The sequence below is a fragment of the Syzygium oleosum genome, unplaced genomic scaffold (genome assembly GCF_021117445.2).
Source record: "Syzygium oleosum isolate NSW1041296 unplaced genomic scaffold, Sole_v2.1 Sole_v2.17, whole genome shotgun sequence".
Taxonomy (NCBI): Eukaryota; Viridiplantae; Streptophyta; class Magnoliopsida; order Myrtales; family Myrtaceae; genus Syzygium; species Syzygium oleosum.
The window spans coordinates 4165747-4179521 of record NW_026607501.1 but is presented as its reverse complement, the minus strand read 5'-3'; the positions used below and the strand labels follow the sequence as shown (position 1 = coordinate 4179521).

General features: G+C 44.3%; 4 protein-coding genes across 5 annotated transcripts; 2 read left to right on the top strand and 2 right to left on the bottom strand.

Annotated features, from left to right (window-relative positions):
* The first annotated feature begins 1957 nt into the window (after window positions 1–1957).
* LOC115676656 (cytochrome P450 CYP736A12-like) lies at window positions 1958–4216 on the top strand. The gene is made up of 2 exons (XM_030599602.2): window positions 1958–2799; window positions 3327–4216. Exons 1-2 carry the CDS (start codon window positions 2110–2112, stop codon window positions 4152–4154), a joined length of 1518 nt encoding a protein of 505 aa, XP_030455462.1. The 5' UTR covers window positions 1958–2109; the 3' UTR covers window positions 4155–4216.
* On the bottom strand, window positions 3116–9064 carry LOC115676655 (aluminum-activated malate transporter 9). Of its 2 annotated transcripts, XR_004005173.2 has the most exons (7): window positions 8523–9064; window positions 7600–7737; window positions 7212–7481; window positions 6947–7083; window positions 6713–6859; window positions 4720–5533; window positions 3116–4294 (listed from the first exon to the last, which is right to left on the bottom strand). XR_004005173.2 is itself a non-coding variant. In XM_030599601.2 (6 exons), exons 1-6 carry the CDS (start codon window positions 8878–8880, stop codon window positions 4850–4852), a joined length of 1734 nt encoding a protein of 577 aa, XP_030455461.1. In that variant the 5' UTR covers window positions 8881–9064; the 3' UTR covers window positions 4322–4849. The 2 variants fall into 2 exon arrangements, 1 of the variants encoding a protein (XP_030455461.1); XM_030599601.2 differs by lacking the exon at window positions 3116–4294 and having other exon boundaries at window positions 4322–5533.
* Window positions 9065–10421: 1357 nt separating this feature from the next.
* LOC115676657 (heavy metal-associated isoprenylated plant protein 9-like) lies at window positions 10422–11346 on the bottom strand. Its single transcript, XM_030599603.2, has 3 exons — window positions 11205–11346; window positions 11010–11091; window positions 10422–10922 (listed from the first exon to the last, which is right to left on the bottom strand). Exons 1-3 carry the CDS (start codon window positions 11214–11216, stop codon window positions 10684–10686), a joined length of 333 nt encoding a protein of 110 aa, XP_030455463.1. The 5' UTR covers window positions 11217–11346; the 3' UTR covers window positions 10422–10683.
* A 6-nt stretch (window positions 11347–11352) lies between these two features.
* LOC115676576 (non-specific lipid transfer protein GPI-anchored 10) lies at window positions 11353–13432 on the top strand. The gene is made up of 3 exons (XM_056319015.1): window positions 11353–12638; window positions 12932–13009; window positions 13157–13432. Exons 1-3 carry the CDS (start codon window positions 12269–12271, stop codon window positions 13303–13305), a joined length of 597 nt encoding a protein of 198 aa, XP_056174990.1. The 5' UTR covers window positions 11353–12268; the 3' UTR covers window positions 13306–13432.
* The last annotated feature ends 343 nt before the right edge of the window (window positions 13433–13775 follow it).

Sequence of the window (13775 nt, the reverse complement as noted above, 5' to 3'; positions counted from 1 at the left end):
CAAGTATTTGACTGAAATCTTTGTAGTATAATGTGGTCAATTTTATGAGAATTGCAATATTCACTTGGATTGCGAGACTTTCAAATGGACACGTACCTACAAAAAAGAAAAATTACTTAATAATTTTTTTTTCGAATTTTTTTCCTTTTTCTTTTCCCTATGTCCGGTCGCCGGACCGGCGACCGGCTGAGGCCGGCGAGTTCGACCTCGCCGGCACTGGCAAGGGCGAGGTCGAGCAGCCACGCCATGGTCACTCGACCTCGCTGTCGCCCAGATCTGTGGCGACAGCGAGGTCCAGCAGCCTCGCCGACCTCAGCCTCTCGCCGATCGCCGGACCGACGACCGGGCGGAAGAAGATAGGAAAAAAATAAAAAAAAAGAGAAAAAAATAAAAAAAATTCGAAATTACCGACGAATAGTTTTGCGACGAACTGTCTTTGTTACCAATTAGCCACAAAATTAGTCACGACACTTACCGGCGGAAAAGCTTTACCAAGACTGATTTGCGCGCGCACGGAGAGATTTATCGAGAGAAACGAAAGAGGGAGAGGGGGGGAGAACAGCGAGGAGGGATATGAGAAATCAGCGGCGAGAGAGAAAGAGAAATTGGGGGTAAGGGGTGGGTAGATTACAATTAGCGACGAATATCGTTTGTCGCTAATTAGCGACGAACCTATTATATTAAAAATTCAGCAAATAAAAAATTTAGTGACGAATACGATTTGTCGCTAATTAGCGACGAATTTTGCGACGAAAATGCCATGACAATTATTTTTCGTCGCAAATTCTGTTGTAGGGACGAATTATTTTTCGTTGCACATTCTGACGCAAATTAGCGACGAATTTTTTTTTCCGTTCGTGGCAAATTCCGTCACAAATTAGCAACGAATTTACCTTTCGTCGCAAATTCCGTCGTTAATTTGCGACGAAAAAATATTAGTCGTAAATTCCGTCTCTAATTAGCGACGAATTTTTTGTCCATTGCTAATTAGCGACGAATTTTTTTTCGTCGCAAATTATGTAGCTAATTAGCGACGAATTTGTTTTCCGCGCTAATTAGCGATGAATTTTTTTTTCGTCGCAAATTAGCGACAAATATTTTTTCGTCGCAAATTAGCGACGAGTTTAGTTTTCGTCGCAAATTCCATCGCAAATTAGCGATAAAAAATTTTTCGTCGCTAATTTTCCGTGGCTAAATTCTTTTTTTTTTGTAGTGTAAGATAAATATTATTTCCCATCAAAAAACTTAAAAGTTACGTGTGTGGAGAATGATAACATGTCTATGAAGCACGTGTAAGCACCTTAGAAAACGACGTAAAAGGATTGAAAATGATACCTGAAATTCGACGAATGGGTGGGCCGCGCATGCTTAATAAATAGAGGCGAACTCGACTCTAAGTTCAATTAAAAAACTTAAACTTATGATCACAAGTGACATTAAAAGTATGCACGTGATTCACGCAAACGAGTATCACGAGCAAAAGTAGCATTCAGAACGTACGAAGCATCGCTAGCACGGTGCATTTGTTCTGGTCTGGCTCTTGCAAAGCATCCAAAACAACGTCGCTCGGGGTCGCCCACCGCCTCACATGTCAGGGTCAATAAGAACCATACATGTCTTGCTTTTCAATCTCATGCTATTGCGACTGTCCCTGTCCTGCGCATGTATCACGTTCGTCCCGTCGTCTGACTTTTGCCCATGGATGCGGACTTCCCGTTCCCACGTTCATTCATCGGTGAATTTGCTTCGCATGTTCGGTGTCCACCATGCCATCAAACATTCATAAGGTTGATATGTTTACAGGAGAGTTTATGCTGCGACAACAGACGGTGCGCATTTGGACCCTCGGATCACGGGTGTGACGTATTAGGGGGCGCATCCTAGAGAGAGAGAGAGAGAGGCGATGTTACACTCTTGTGCCAAGGTAAAACGTTGGAAGTGTGTGAACATTCTTGCATGCAAAGATCAATTCACAGATGAATCCTAAGTGTACGAGCAATTTCTCACCTTGTCCAATATAAATGACCCCTCTAGGATCTCCATCTTCACATATCCCACCCTACATCACTCGTACACAAAACACTGGAAACACCAAGCACACTCTCAAACATGGAATCTTCAACTCTTGCCATCCTCCTATCTCTTCTCTTCACAACCCTCCTCTCCTTCACCGCCCGCCTCCTCCTCTTAAGTAACCAGAGCCGCCGGAGACTCCCGCCCGGCCCGCCGCCGCTCCCCATCATCGGCAACCTCCACATGCTTGGCCACCTCCCCCACCGCAGCCTCCGCCGCCTCTCGGCACGGTACGGGCCAATCATGTCCCTCCGCCTGGGCCTCGTCCCGACCGTCGTTGTCTCCTCACCTAAGGCGGCAAAGGCATTCCTCGGCGTCCACGATGCTATCTTTGCAAGCAGGCCCAAAAGCCCTGAAGCGGAGCTGGACTTCTACACCACCAAGGGCCTCGTCTTCACCGAGTATGGCCCGTACTGGAGGAGCGTGCGGAAACTGTGCACCACACGCCTGCTGAATGCAGCCAGGGTCCGGAGCTTCGAGGGCGTGAGGATGGAGGAGGTGGGCTCGCTAGTGGCGTCGCTGAAGGAGTCCGCGGCAGTACATGAGGCGGTGGACTTGAGCGCGCGGGTGGCGCGTGCGATGGAGGACATGGCGTGCAGGATGATACTGGGGAGGAGCACTGACGGCGAGCACGATCTGAAGGGGATCATTCAGGAGGCGGCGAGGGTGGCTGGAACTTTCAACTTGGCTGATTACGTGCCTTTCCTCAGACCGCTTAATCTTCAGGTACGTGCAATGCTATTCTTGTGGTTTTCTTGGCTCCTGCTTTAGTTTAGGAAAGTTCGTCTTTGAATTATTGAAAAGGGCACCGCATGTCGCAGCATTCCAACTATCTCTATCTATATTACTGTGTTAAAGCCATACTAGCACTGATCAGGCATCTCATTGTATCATCAAACCGTTGATTTTCCATGTCTTCTCATAGTACATCCTTCGAATACAATATGAGCGGCTTTCGGTTAATCGCACAGTATCTTATGATAATTGCAAACGATAATTTCGCATGTGGTTCGTACATGTCTGCGCGCGGGTTTGATGAACATAATCGACAAAAAGGAACATCGCCATCGGAATATGGACAATAGCAGTATGCACAGACAAGTTTTGAGTGTACATTAAGAGGGAAATTCAACATGACAGAACTTCTAATCGATGATGGAATAGTCATCTTCCATTACTAATGATCCATCGCCTTCTGGTCTATCTTCCATGGCAAGCTCGAGCAAGGTACTGATGAAGTTTGTTCTTCTTAGGGGTCGACTCGGCAGTTCAAGGCGGTTCGAAGGTCGGTTGACAAGCTCCTAGAGAAGATTATTGACGACCACGTGCAAGACGCCGCTCATTATGACAGCAAACATCAGCAGGATTTCATCGCCATATTGCTTTCGATGATGAACCAACCCATTGACCCTCGTGAAGAAAAATATATCATAGAGCGATCGAATATAAAGGCCATAATACTGGACATGATCTCGGGTTCGTTTGAGACGTCGTCGACCTCCATCGACTGGGCATTTTCCGAACTCATGAGGCATCCGCAGGCAATGGCACGCCTTCAAGGAGAGCTAGAAGCCATTGTTGGCTTGACTAGAATGGTTGAGGAGTCAGATCTACCAAAGCTAAATTACTTGGACATGGTGGTGAAGGAAAGCATGAGACTTCATCCAGTTATACCATTACTAGTTCCCCGAGAATCCATGGAAGATGCGGTCATAAACGAATGCTTCATACCGAAGAAGTCACGAATCATCGTGAACGTATGGGCAATTGGGCGAGATCCTAGTGTGTGGTCGGAAAACGCCGAAGAATTCGTACCCGAAAGATTTGCCGACAATGGCATAGACGTGAAAGGGAATCATTTCGAGCTGCTTCCTTTCGGTTCAGGACGTAGGGGATGCCCCGGAATTCAGTTAGGTCTGATACAAGTGAAGCTTGTTTTGGCTCAATTAGCACATTGCTTCAAGTGGGAATTACCCGACGACATGGTACCGAGCGATATAGACACGAGCGAAAGATTCGGCTTATCAGTTCCAAGAGCTAATCACTTGTTATCAGTGCCGACCTATCGCCTGCTTGTTTAGATCCCTAAAAAATGATGCCTTTTTACTTGTCAGCAATTCTACTTCTACAGGAAAATTGCCTAGCTTCTGTTCTCTTTTCTGTATTTTGCTTTAGTTCCAATAAGCCTATCCACGACTCATAAGTTCCATTATGGTGTATCCTGCACCAATGTGAAACAGGTTAGATATTCTATGAGAAGCAGTACGCCTGAATACAAGGAAATAAGAACTACCCTTTTGCTCGGCCAGTTCCGGTTGTAGGCCGCGAGAAATTCCAGCAAAACAATAGCAAAAATGGAATACGTAAGAAAATTGAGTATATTTCAACATCTTGATGATCATAGGCCATTGTGATAAATTCTTGATTCGATTTTCACTTCTTGCATTTTCATATCAAATTTGGGTCCAGTAGCAATCGTTTTTCCTAGTCCAGTTGCGACTGACTTTCTCCCGAGAACTCTGGCTTCGTTAACTCAGATAAACCGCCATCAGACACCAGCACTCCACTTTGCTGCCGAAAGGCTTCCTCAACAGTTCAGTCTCAACCTCTAAGATCGATGACAGACAAGCCAAGCACAAAAATTACCTTTTCAGGGCACCGGGAATGTAAAACAATTCCCGTACTTGATCTTGTGGTTACAAGATTTGTATCTTCATTTTGGCTCTGGAAGCTTTTCAGAGGTTCATCCTTCCCTGCCACGTGCAACATCCAATTATCAACACTTGATGAATCTCCGCAATCTGCCGAATATCCCTACAGGCTCTGCTACTGCTGATGGCTCAACCGGTTCCCTGAAATTTGCCTTTTCACTTAATTCTTCAAAAGCGTCCACAAGATTTTGTAACCTTGCAACAAACTCAATGAGGAGCGACGTGAACGTTGCTAGAGACAGAGCACTTGCACTTTCATATGTTTTTGATTCTTCAACAACAGGATCAGTCGTCAGCGAGATTCCCGCAGTCCATGATATCTGTTTCGTCATCACACCATCCGCGGGTATAAATACAGGAACTGGGGGTTTCAACCCCGTGTTTGGCTTCGCCGAGTCCAGACTTCTTGGTGCAGAAAATGGCCTAAGATCTAGTACAGCTTCACTAAGTGACTTATACTGTAAAACCCTATTTTCATCATCATCAAAGTTAAGAAGATCTTGAGGCTCTGCTGATTCTTTTGCTCGGTTTCCGATTTCCCAGCTCTCTGAGTTGACTAAAAGATATGACTTCCGGTCAACTTTGTTCTGCAACTCTTCTGCAGCCTCGTGCACTTCGAAGAGAATGTCTACAGGCCCCAATTTTTCCATCTTCTTTACCTTATTCCCAAGTTCGCGTAGTACCTTAGCACCTGCGTTACCTACCCGCTGCAGCTCATTGCGAAAGACCTGTCTTCGCTCAGCTGGAGCCTGCAAAAAGGATTCACATCTAAATAGAAATAGACATGCAGACGATCAAGGCAATGCAAAGTCGCTCTAGCTTTTGACAGACAAAGAACTTGGTAGCATCTACTCCAATATCTTAACGATTGTAACAATAAATTTATTAAACTATCCGAGCCTAGGCATCGATCTCAAATGTCTAGCCACCTTAATCTGCATTATAACTATGATACATCAGCGCATGACAGTAGTCCGACACCTCTGATAGAAAGGCTCAATCCTTGAGCAGTGTCTTACATTCATGAATGTTTATATATCAATAAGAGATAAAACTAAATTACATACGGCCTCTCAAAAAAGAACTGGCTGCGTCTAAAACTTCAGTGCCTCTGTCCAGCATATGTGCATATTAGCACCACGTTTTTTCTCATAGCATGTTAATCAACAAGGGTGCTCAATCACACCCACAGTTTATGCCATTTTGTTGAATCACTAGCAGTCCATGTCAATATCATTCATTCATCAGAAGTTGCAATATGGCACAGAAAATTAGAACCCAAAAGACCAAACATCAGATAGATGATGGGTAATTCGAAGACCTAAACACACACACGTGGTGCACAGATAAGGGTGCGCTCAAACAAGTCTTGCATGCAGATGCCGCCCATCCACACAGGCAAATGAGACAAACAACACACATTTCATAACAACAAAAGGCTGTATGCAGAGTCGTTGATTAGACAAAGAAATTCTATGCATCGACACATCTATACCAGCAGCAGCCACAACTTCAAAAGTAATTTTCAAAGACTTTGGTGGTACTTGATAAATGATGCTTCAATAAGTGAATGGATAAAACACAAGATGCCATTCGAGTAAAATAAAACATTGGAAAATGACACGCTTCCCCCACAATGTGACAACTGACACTAAAAGAATAGGGGCTTTAAACTAAATTCCTGCAGAGATTGTCAGTTGAAGTGCAACATCTCCGTTGAAAAAATATGGAAAGAGAAATGAGTGATTTCTCCTACAGAGCAAGAGGACATAGGTAAACTTCATATCAAATAAAAGGACCATAATATTCTTATATTTTAAGGATATGCAGAAAACAGAGCATCAAAAGAACAATATATGAAACGCTTCAGAAGGTACATTGGGCAGGAATAACCATTGAGATGAACTTAACAACACAAAAAGCCGTACCTGGATTTCAGAAAGTATGCATCCATGCAATGCCATGACCGTGAATGCACAATGCCTCAGTGCACCGCTTACTTTAACATAGTTCTTCCAGGGATACCTAAATGCTCTGTATGGACCATGAGGTGGCTCCCAGATAGCAAAACCTAACTTCTCACATAACAGAATGAAAAATGGGAAGAATAAGAAAACAAGACCAACCAACATTTCGAATAAAGCAGATTAGCAGAAAATTACCAGAGCATCTTCTTTGCTGGTGGATTCTACAGCTGCTCTGTAGCCATTATAGAGTGGATCATCAGAGGCCTGATAAGTAAGAATTTTCGAGGGAACCCTTTCATATTCAATACAATTGAGGTACCCATTAACACAACCTAATGAGAAGCAAAATTAGATTAAGTGAACAGGAGGGATGGGGAGAGAAAGAGAGTAGACAAAATTATTAACCAGAGAAGTCTTTGAAATCTTAAAAAAAAAACAGAATAGTAAACCTATGGCGAACCTTCCAAAGAAGTTGCGACCCCCTTGAAGTTCTTTACCACTAACTTATGCAGGTCCTCGCCAGCCCAGATGGGAAAAATGCAAACATTTACTGCCAGGCCAACACCAGCACCTAGCGCAATGAGGAAGAAGCGTGCAACAGCTGTATGGATGAATTCCCTTGTCCTATATCCGGACACCATTACAAGAGAATATGTCAGCAAGAAAACTCTAATCCCGTATTCGTAAGGCTTCATCGTCGGGTACAGTTTTGCATAAGTTGCAATAGATCCTACCAATAAGAGCAATTTAAACAGATGTTAAAAGTCTAGCTTTAATGATAGAACAAGAACAAAGCAGAACTTCTCAGAAATCTAGCATATTTTACGTTATAAAATAGACGGACTGACCTATAAGGAATATGCTGAGGATAATAACAGGTTCTTCCCATTCTCCAGCCATCTGGGACAATTCTGCCATGCCTAGAGCAAGCCCTCCTGCTGATAATGTCCCTATGCCCCGGTTTAATCCCTTGCTAAGAGTAGCGCCTGACAAAGACAGCATCAAAACAAGGAAATGAGGAAAATCAGCTTTACAATTGAAAAGAAGTTCCAACATAATTCAAAAACACTTAAACAGACCTTTCATTGCGGTACGCGATCAACTGTCTTCCTGTTAGCATTTGTAGACAAAAGAATTGTATCCTCTATATGCAACACATCTAATTAGGATATACAGTGAAGGAGCCGAGAGAGATCTGAAAAGAAGTAATCTTTGGCTCATCTTCGAGCCCCTATGTGGGCACACGTCCAAAGAAGAAGTTAGAACAGCTGATGTTAACCTCTAAAGGCACACCCTTTAACAAGATCCTAGTCGACAAATGATAGGAAATTTTGGCCAAAAAATTGGACAAACTCGGGCATAAAAATCGTGCATAACTCTTCACTCTTGCCATATTGCCTTTGCTCAAATGGACACTATCACTGTATACATATAATTAGCCTAGACGGGTTTATCCCATCGTAGACTAAGAACTGGTAATTTGGATCTCAGTCTGTCACCATTCATCTTATATGAAGTGAACTCAAATACACAAGTGATAGCCTTCAGCACCCACAAAGTGCACACAGCACTATCATGAAAACGATGCCAAACTCAACACACAACCGGTAATGAAATGCACTCCTAGAGGCATAACAAACAATGAATTTGACCGTCACTTTCTACACCGGGAATGAGAATTATCGCGCCATATCCAGCAAAAAGACGGATCAAGCCACTAAAGCGCATGGATAAACAACAGCCACAGAGAACGAAGAACACGTAGAAATACCTATACTGAACTCGAACACGACGATGACCGTGAGAAGCGCCCAAACATAGTACCGGCTCAAGTCGTTGGAGTTGAAGGGCTCCTTCCAGAATATCAACAGCGAGACCAGCGTCAGAGCCAGGCCCATCTTCGCCGAGAACACGATCTTCCTCGGGTCGGACTTGCCCATGCTGTACGCCCTGGACGCGACCCGCTCCAGGCTCCTCCGCCACCCCGCCGCCGTCTCGCCGGCGCGGCGGTACGGGCAGCAGCAGCAGCAGCAGCAGGAGGCCCTCCGGCCGCCGACGGACTCGATGTGGGAGAGACCCAGCTCCGAGCAGCCCCGGTTCGAGATCAGACGCTCCCTCAGCGACCCCATCTTCCGCTGCAATTTGATCGAGGTCGGCTGCGCTTCGTTCTCGCTGCAGACAGGAACCCAAGAGGGCAGAAACGAAAAGGGTGATCAAGATTTGGCGAAAGGCACGCGAATCGAGAGAGGAGAGGCGGACATGCAATGGCCGGAGGAGTGATTTGGTGATGATGGGCGTGCGTCAGAGAGAGAAAGAGAGTTCTTCCTTTCTCCTCCTTCTGGCTTAATTATTACACGGAAGATCTCTGGTGGGGGATGCTTTTGTCGGTCCGTCGCTTGTCGATAACTGCAGCCTGCGCAAAGCGACGACGATGGTGGCCTTGTACTCGCAGTCAAGTGGCCATTTCCATGTCGACGCTGGACCGAGCACGATTCTGCACCACAACTAAAATCTATCAAACGAATGGGTAGGGTTTGGGGTGGGATCATAAATCATTCGGCCTAAATTCGACTCCCTGACCCATTTATGATCATTCATTCATAATGTAAAATTCGGGTCGAGTTTAGGCCGGATCATAAACTTAAATTGATCCATTGATCCGTTTATGACTATTTATTCGTAATGTAAATTTCTCAATCCATACACAACTCATAACCGACCCGAGCCTTATTGCTAAGAAAAAATTTTATATTTAACTTTATTTAAGAAAACTTGTTTCAAACAATCATATTACTAAAACATCTCCATGCCGTACAAATCTAGTAGACAATTAATATAATTTTTTTTTAAATTAAGGTTCCGTTTATTTCGCTAGAATTGTGACATTTTCTAGAAAATGTTTCCAATGAAGTCTGTAGTGCGAGGAAGAAAGAGAAACAGACGAGGTTTGCGTTTTTGGGTGGCTACCCATGGGAAAATTGTCCAAAAAGTCCTAAACATATTGCACTTTTGTCAATTCAAACTTAAACCTTTCAATTTTACCAATTGAGCCCTAAATCTTTTCATTTCAAGTCAATTGAGTATATCCGGTCAATTTTGGCCGAAAATCGCTAACATTGACACCGAGCTGCCACGTGGGTGTTGACGTGGCATTTTTAAATAATATTTTAATTTTTTTATGGTTTTTTCTTTTGTTTTTTCCTTTTCTCTGTTTTTTTTGGGGAGGCTCTGTTTTTTTTTTTGGGGGCGTTTTGGAGTTAGGGCCGGCGAAAGCGAGGGCTGACGAGGGTCGCCAGCCAAAGGAAGGGCCAAGGGCCCTTGTCGGTTAAAATATTATTTAAAAATGTCCACATCAATGCCACGTGGCCGACCGGTGTCCACGTTAGCGATTTCCGATCAAAAGTAACCTGATGGACTCAATTGGTAAAAAGGGAAAAGGTTTAACACTCAATTGGTAAAATTGAAAGTTTTAGGATTGAATTAACAAAAGTACAATAGGTTTAGAATTTTTTGGACAATTTTTCCTTGCTACCCCTCATTTTTGTCCGCAAAACGCAACTAGGCAAAAGGAAAACGGGTCGTCGTTTTTATGTTCTGGACCAAATTCCAAGTTTTGTGGCCGGTAAAGAGCCCAACAGGCCTAGCTCTCTCTCTCTCTCTCTCTCTCTTGTTTCGTTGGCTAATATGGATTCAGCAAACAAATTACATGTAACTTTGCCCGCTCATGTTCTCTAATTCTTCACTCCTCTGTGTAATTGCGCGATAGTTTCGATCGTTTACGATCTTTCTGAGAAAAGCAGTATGCCATGAATCGTGTAGACCGGTTCTTCAATCAACGATTCGACATATGGATATATTGAACACGCATCATACTAAGCCCTATACAAGTCAGAAGAACAGATACGGTGACTTTGCTCTCTCGAATCATATTGTTACATGCCTAACATCTGCTTTTGGTTCGGTACAGGACCCCATTTAGGAACCGAGATTCGCACATCTTCGCCGCAGTCTTCTTCTTCATTTTCCTGGCCGGGGCGGAGTTCTTGAATGTCCAGTATCTCGACTCGGCGGTTCGTCTTCTTCCTCAAGGTTATGGCCACGTCCTGCGGGACAAATTTGCCGCATACGATTACTCTGCACTGCTTCTCCTCTATCAAGTGGGTGTCCAGTTCTGCGATCAAGATTGACGTTTAAAACAAGTAAGCATTTCTGATCTTGTGCAGTTCCTCTCGAGAAGCTTCAGACAAAACGGATTTACCTCGGATTTGAAGAAGGGCTCTTTGAACTTTTCGGAAACAGCCATTGCAGTCGATGTTGATCCTAAGCACCATGCAACAGAACTAGCAGAAAAGTTTTCTTTTAGCATGTAAAAGTTGAATACTGGTCTTTGAATGCTTTGATCAAAACACTGGAGCAAAATAACCCAGAAAAAAAAGAAGGGAAATGTATTCACCTTTCCATTCATGAAACCAGAGAGATGAAAGATCAAGTGCTCGGGATCAGATTAGCGCGGCCGAGATGGCAACTTAAAAAGGGGTTGTACAGAAAACGAAAGATCACAGACATTGGAAATCTTTGACTTTGGAGTCTAGAGGAATCTGATTCTGATGTCTCGTGTCAAAGAGCGAGAGAGATGAGGCAAAGGCAAACGTGCACAGGCTAGCCCTCGCTCATTATTCTTGACTTCTTTGCATTGTTTTATGCATGGCAGTGGAATAGAGCATATCCCTCTTTCTTGTAATCCAGAGGTACCCGTGGAAAACTAAACGCAAAGGCAGGAGGCATCTCTCTGATTCGTCTCAGCTTCAGATGCAAAACTGACCCTGAGAAGAGTATCGCGGAACTTGCTTTATTAGATTGGTTCGGTGGTGAAACCGACGCTAGATTAACCTTTTGTTTCCTTGTTGACTTTCATGCACGGTGTAAATTCCTTTCTCTTTTCGATTTTCCATCCTTTTTCATATAGAGGCCTATAGCTGATTGCAAATCTCGTATTGAATTATAAGAAGAGTCATCAATTCGTCGTTACGGAAAGGTGCATGGATGTCCTGAAGACCTTGCGCGAATTTTCAGCTCTAACTAGTCACCCTTCACCAACGGAACAATTTTTCAATCTGTGCATCATGAATTGCGTCTTTCCCTTTATGTATACCAAGGCCTTTGTCCAATTCATGCAATCCCGAGTGACGCAACTTGAAGCGTCGCAATCTCGAGACGGGTTATGACAAGATATCAGGAATTTTTCAGCTCAAGCTGGTCACACTTAACTCATTCGAGGAACAAATCCTTCCATATGATTGACTGGCCATAAGATGATGACAGAACGGAACTGAAGTTCATTTCCATAATGTGACTGTACAGCCCAGAAATGGAGCAGGAAAAGTGTGTGTGGACTGTGGAATAACATCAAACATGCATGAAGATACACTCACACTCATACCATGCGCTTGATCTATTAAGCCTCCTCTGTCACAATCCAATTCACCTACACGATACAAAGAATTCAGAACACAAACAATGACTTCTCAGCACTCCCTTCCACCCATTGTCCCCTTCAACCTCCTCCTCCACATCTCCTTCTTGCCCCTTCTCCTCGTCTGGATCCCCGCCGCCCTCTCGCAAGACCCCGCCTCCTCAAGCCCTGCCATCGCCTCGTGCCAGCCTCGGCTCCTGTCGCTGGCCCCCTGCGCTCCGTTCGTGCAGGGCACGGCCCGGTCGCCGTCCGAGCCGTGCTGCGACAACCTCAGCCAGATCTACAGCCAGCAGCCACACTGCCTCTGCCTTGTGCTCAACGACACATCCCTAGTTCCTCTGCCTATTAATGGCACGCTGGTCCTTGAACTTCCCCAGCTCTGCAGCCTCCAGGCTGATGTCTACTCTTGTTCAGGTACAATGAAACAATCAAAGGAACAAAAAAAATATGGGATTCAACCCTGCAAAACCTAACATTTTCGCAAAAGTTCCGCCTTCGGATGAACCTTTTCTACACGATCAATTAGAACTCCCTAAAACTTTCAAGGATCGACGAGGGATCTCTCCCTCACGAACGCGGTTTCTTTTATTTCGTGGGGCCGATGTAAACCTTAGTCTACTCGATGATTTGTTGGTAGTTGCACCTATGTATGTTGTCCAAATAATATGTTCAATGTTGTCACATGGTTTTGTCTTTTGGGGGCCTAGGAGTGCCTGCATCTCCAAGCGCACCAGGTCCACAGGTCTCTGCAGGAGCGACGAGGACCAACAACTCCACGGTTGCTGGTATGCCACCAACATATGAACAAACACAAACTTGTTCAATCTTTTCTCCCTCTTTTTCTGCTTCTTCTTTTATTATACTCATTGAGTTCTAACTCTCATGCAAATTTCTCTATTTTCCAATGTCCCTTTCGCGTCGGAAAATCCCAGCTTCGCCGGTCGTGGAGGTGGCGCCGAGACCGAGCATCATCAGATCCGGCCCCGGCCTGAGCAGCGGCACAAAGTCGGACCGGGAAGGGCAGTCCATGTTTCTAGCAGCGGCTGCGGTCCCGTTGTTGTTAGCACGAGTGTTTTATTGAGGATTTGATCTTAATAAAGTTTAGGCATTAGGCATGCTTACGAAGGATTTAGGCTATCCGGATGATACGTGGAGTGCTATTACCGATTATTGTTCCTCGCTTATACGAGATCATTCGCGTTATATTCCGATTTTCTCTCTATATAACATAGACAAAAGATTTATTGCCAACATGTATTGACGAAGGACCTCTCAGTCTCAGTCATAATCGTTTGATTGCGGTTTAGTCAATCACTAAACGATTATTGGTCAACGGTCTTCCTCAGCGAACATTGGGCCGAGGGCCCAATTCAAAGTCCACAGGCCCACTGATACCGGCCCACTCGTTTGGGTCCGACACTTAATTTTTCTCGCCTTCTTTTATATGGATTCAAGAAACTCAACCTTAATTCCAAAAAAGAAAGAGCCTTCCAAAAAAAGTCAATCTTTTTTCGTAAAATTATTTGGAAAAATCAGGAATTTCTATTTTCA

Bases quoted from the DNA above. Each gene is read 5' to 3' on its own strand.
- LOC115676656 (XM_030599602.2), top strand. From the start codon at position 2,110: ATGGAATCTTCAACTCTTGCCATCCTCCTATCTCTTCTCTTCACAACC. The intron at 2,800-3,326 runs GTACGTGCAATG...TGTTCTTCTTAG, and splicing joins TCAGACCGCTTAATCTTCAG to GGGTCGACTCGGCAGTTCAA.
- LOC115676655 (XM_030599601.2), bottom strand. From the start codon at position 8,880: ATGGGGTCGCTGAGGGAGCGTCTGATCTCGAACCGGGGCTGCTCGGAG. The intron at 7,738-8,522 runs GTATTTCTACGT...TGTCTTTGTCAG, and splicing joins CGTGTTCGAGTTCAGTATAG to GCGCTACTCTTAGCAAGGGA. The intron at 5,534-6,712 runs GTACGGCTTTTT...TCCTTTTTGCAG, and splicing joins GCATACTTTCTGAAATCCAG to GCTCCAGCTGAGCGAAGACA.
- LOC115676657 (XM_030599603.2), bottom strand. The intron at 10,923-11,009 runs GTAAATCCGTTT...TCTTGATCGCAG, and splicing joins AGCCCTTCTTCAAATCCGAG to AACTGGACACCCACTTGATA.
- LOC115676576 (XM_056319015.1), top strand. From the start codon at position 12,269: ATGACTTCTCAGCACTCCCTTCCACCCATTGTCCCCTTCAACCTCCTC. The intron at 12,639-12,931 runs GTACAATGAAAC...TTGGGGGCCTAG, and splicing joins TGATGTCTACTCTTGTTCAG to GAGTGCCTGCATCTCCAAGC. The intron at 13,010-13,156 runs GTATGCCACCAA...GGAAAATCCCAG, and splicing joins CAACAACTCCACGGTTGCTG to CTTCGCCGGTCGTGGAGGTG.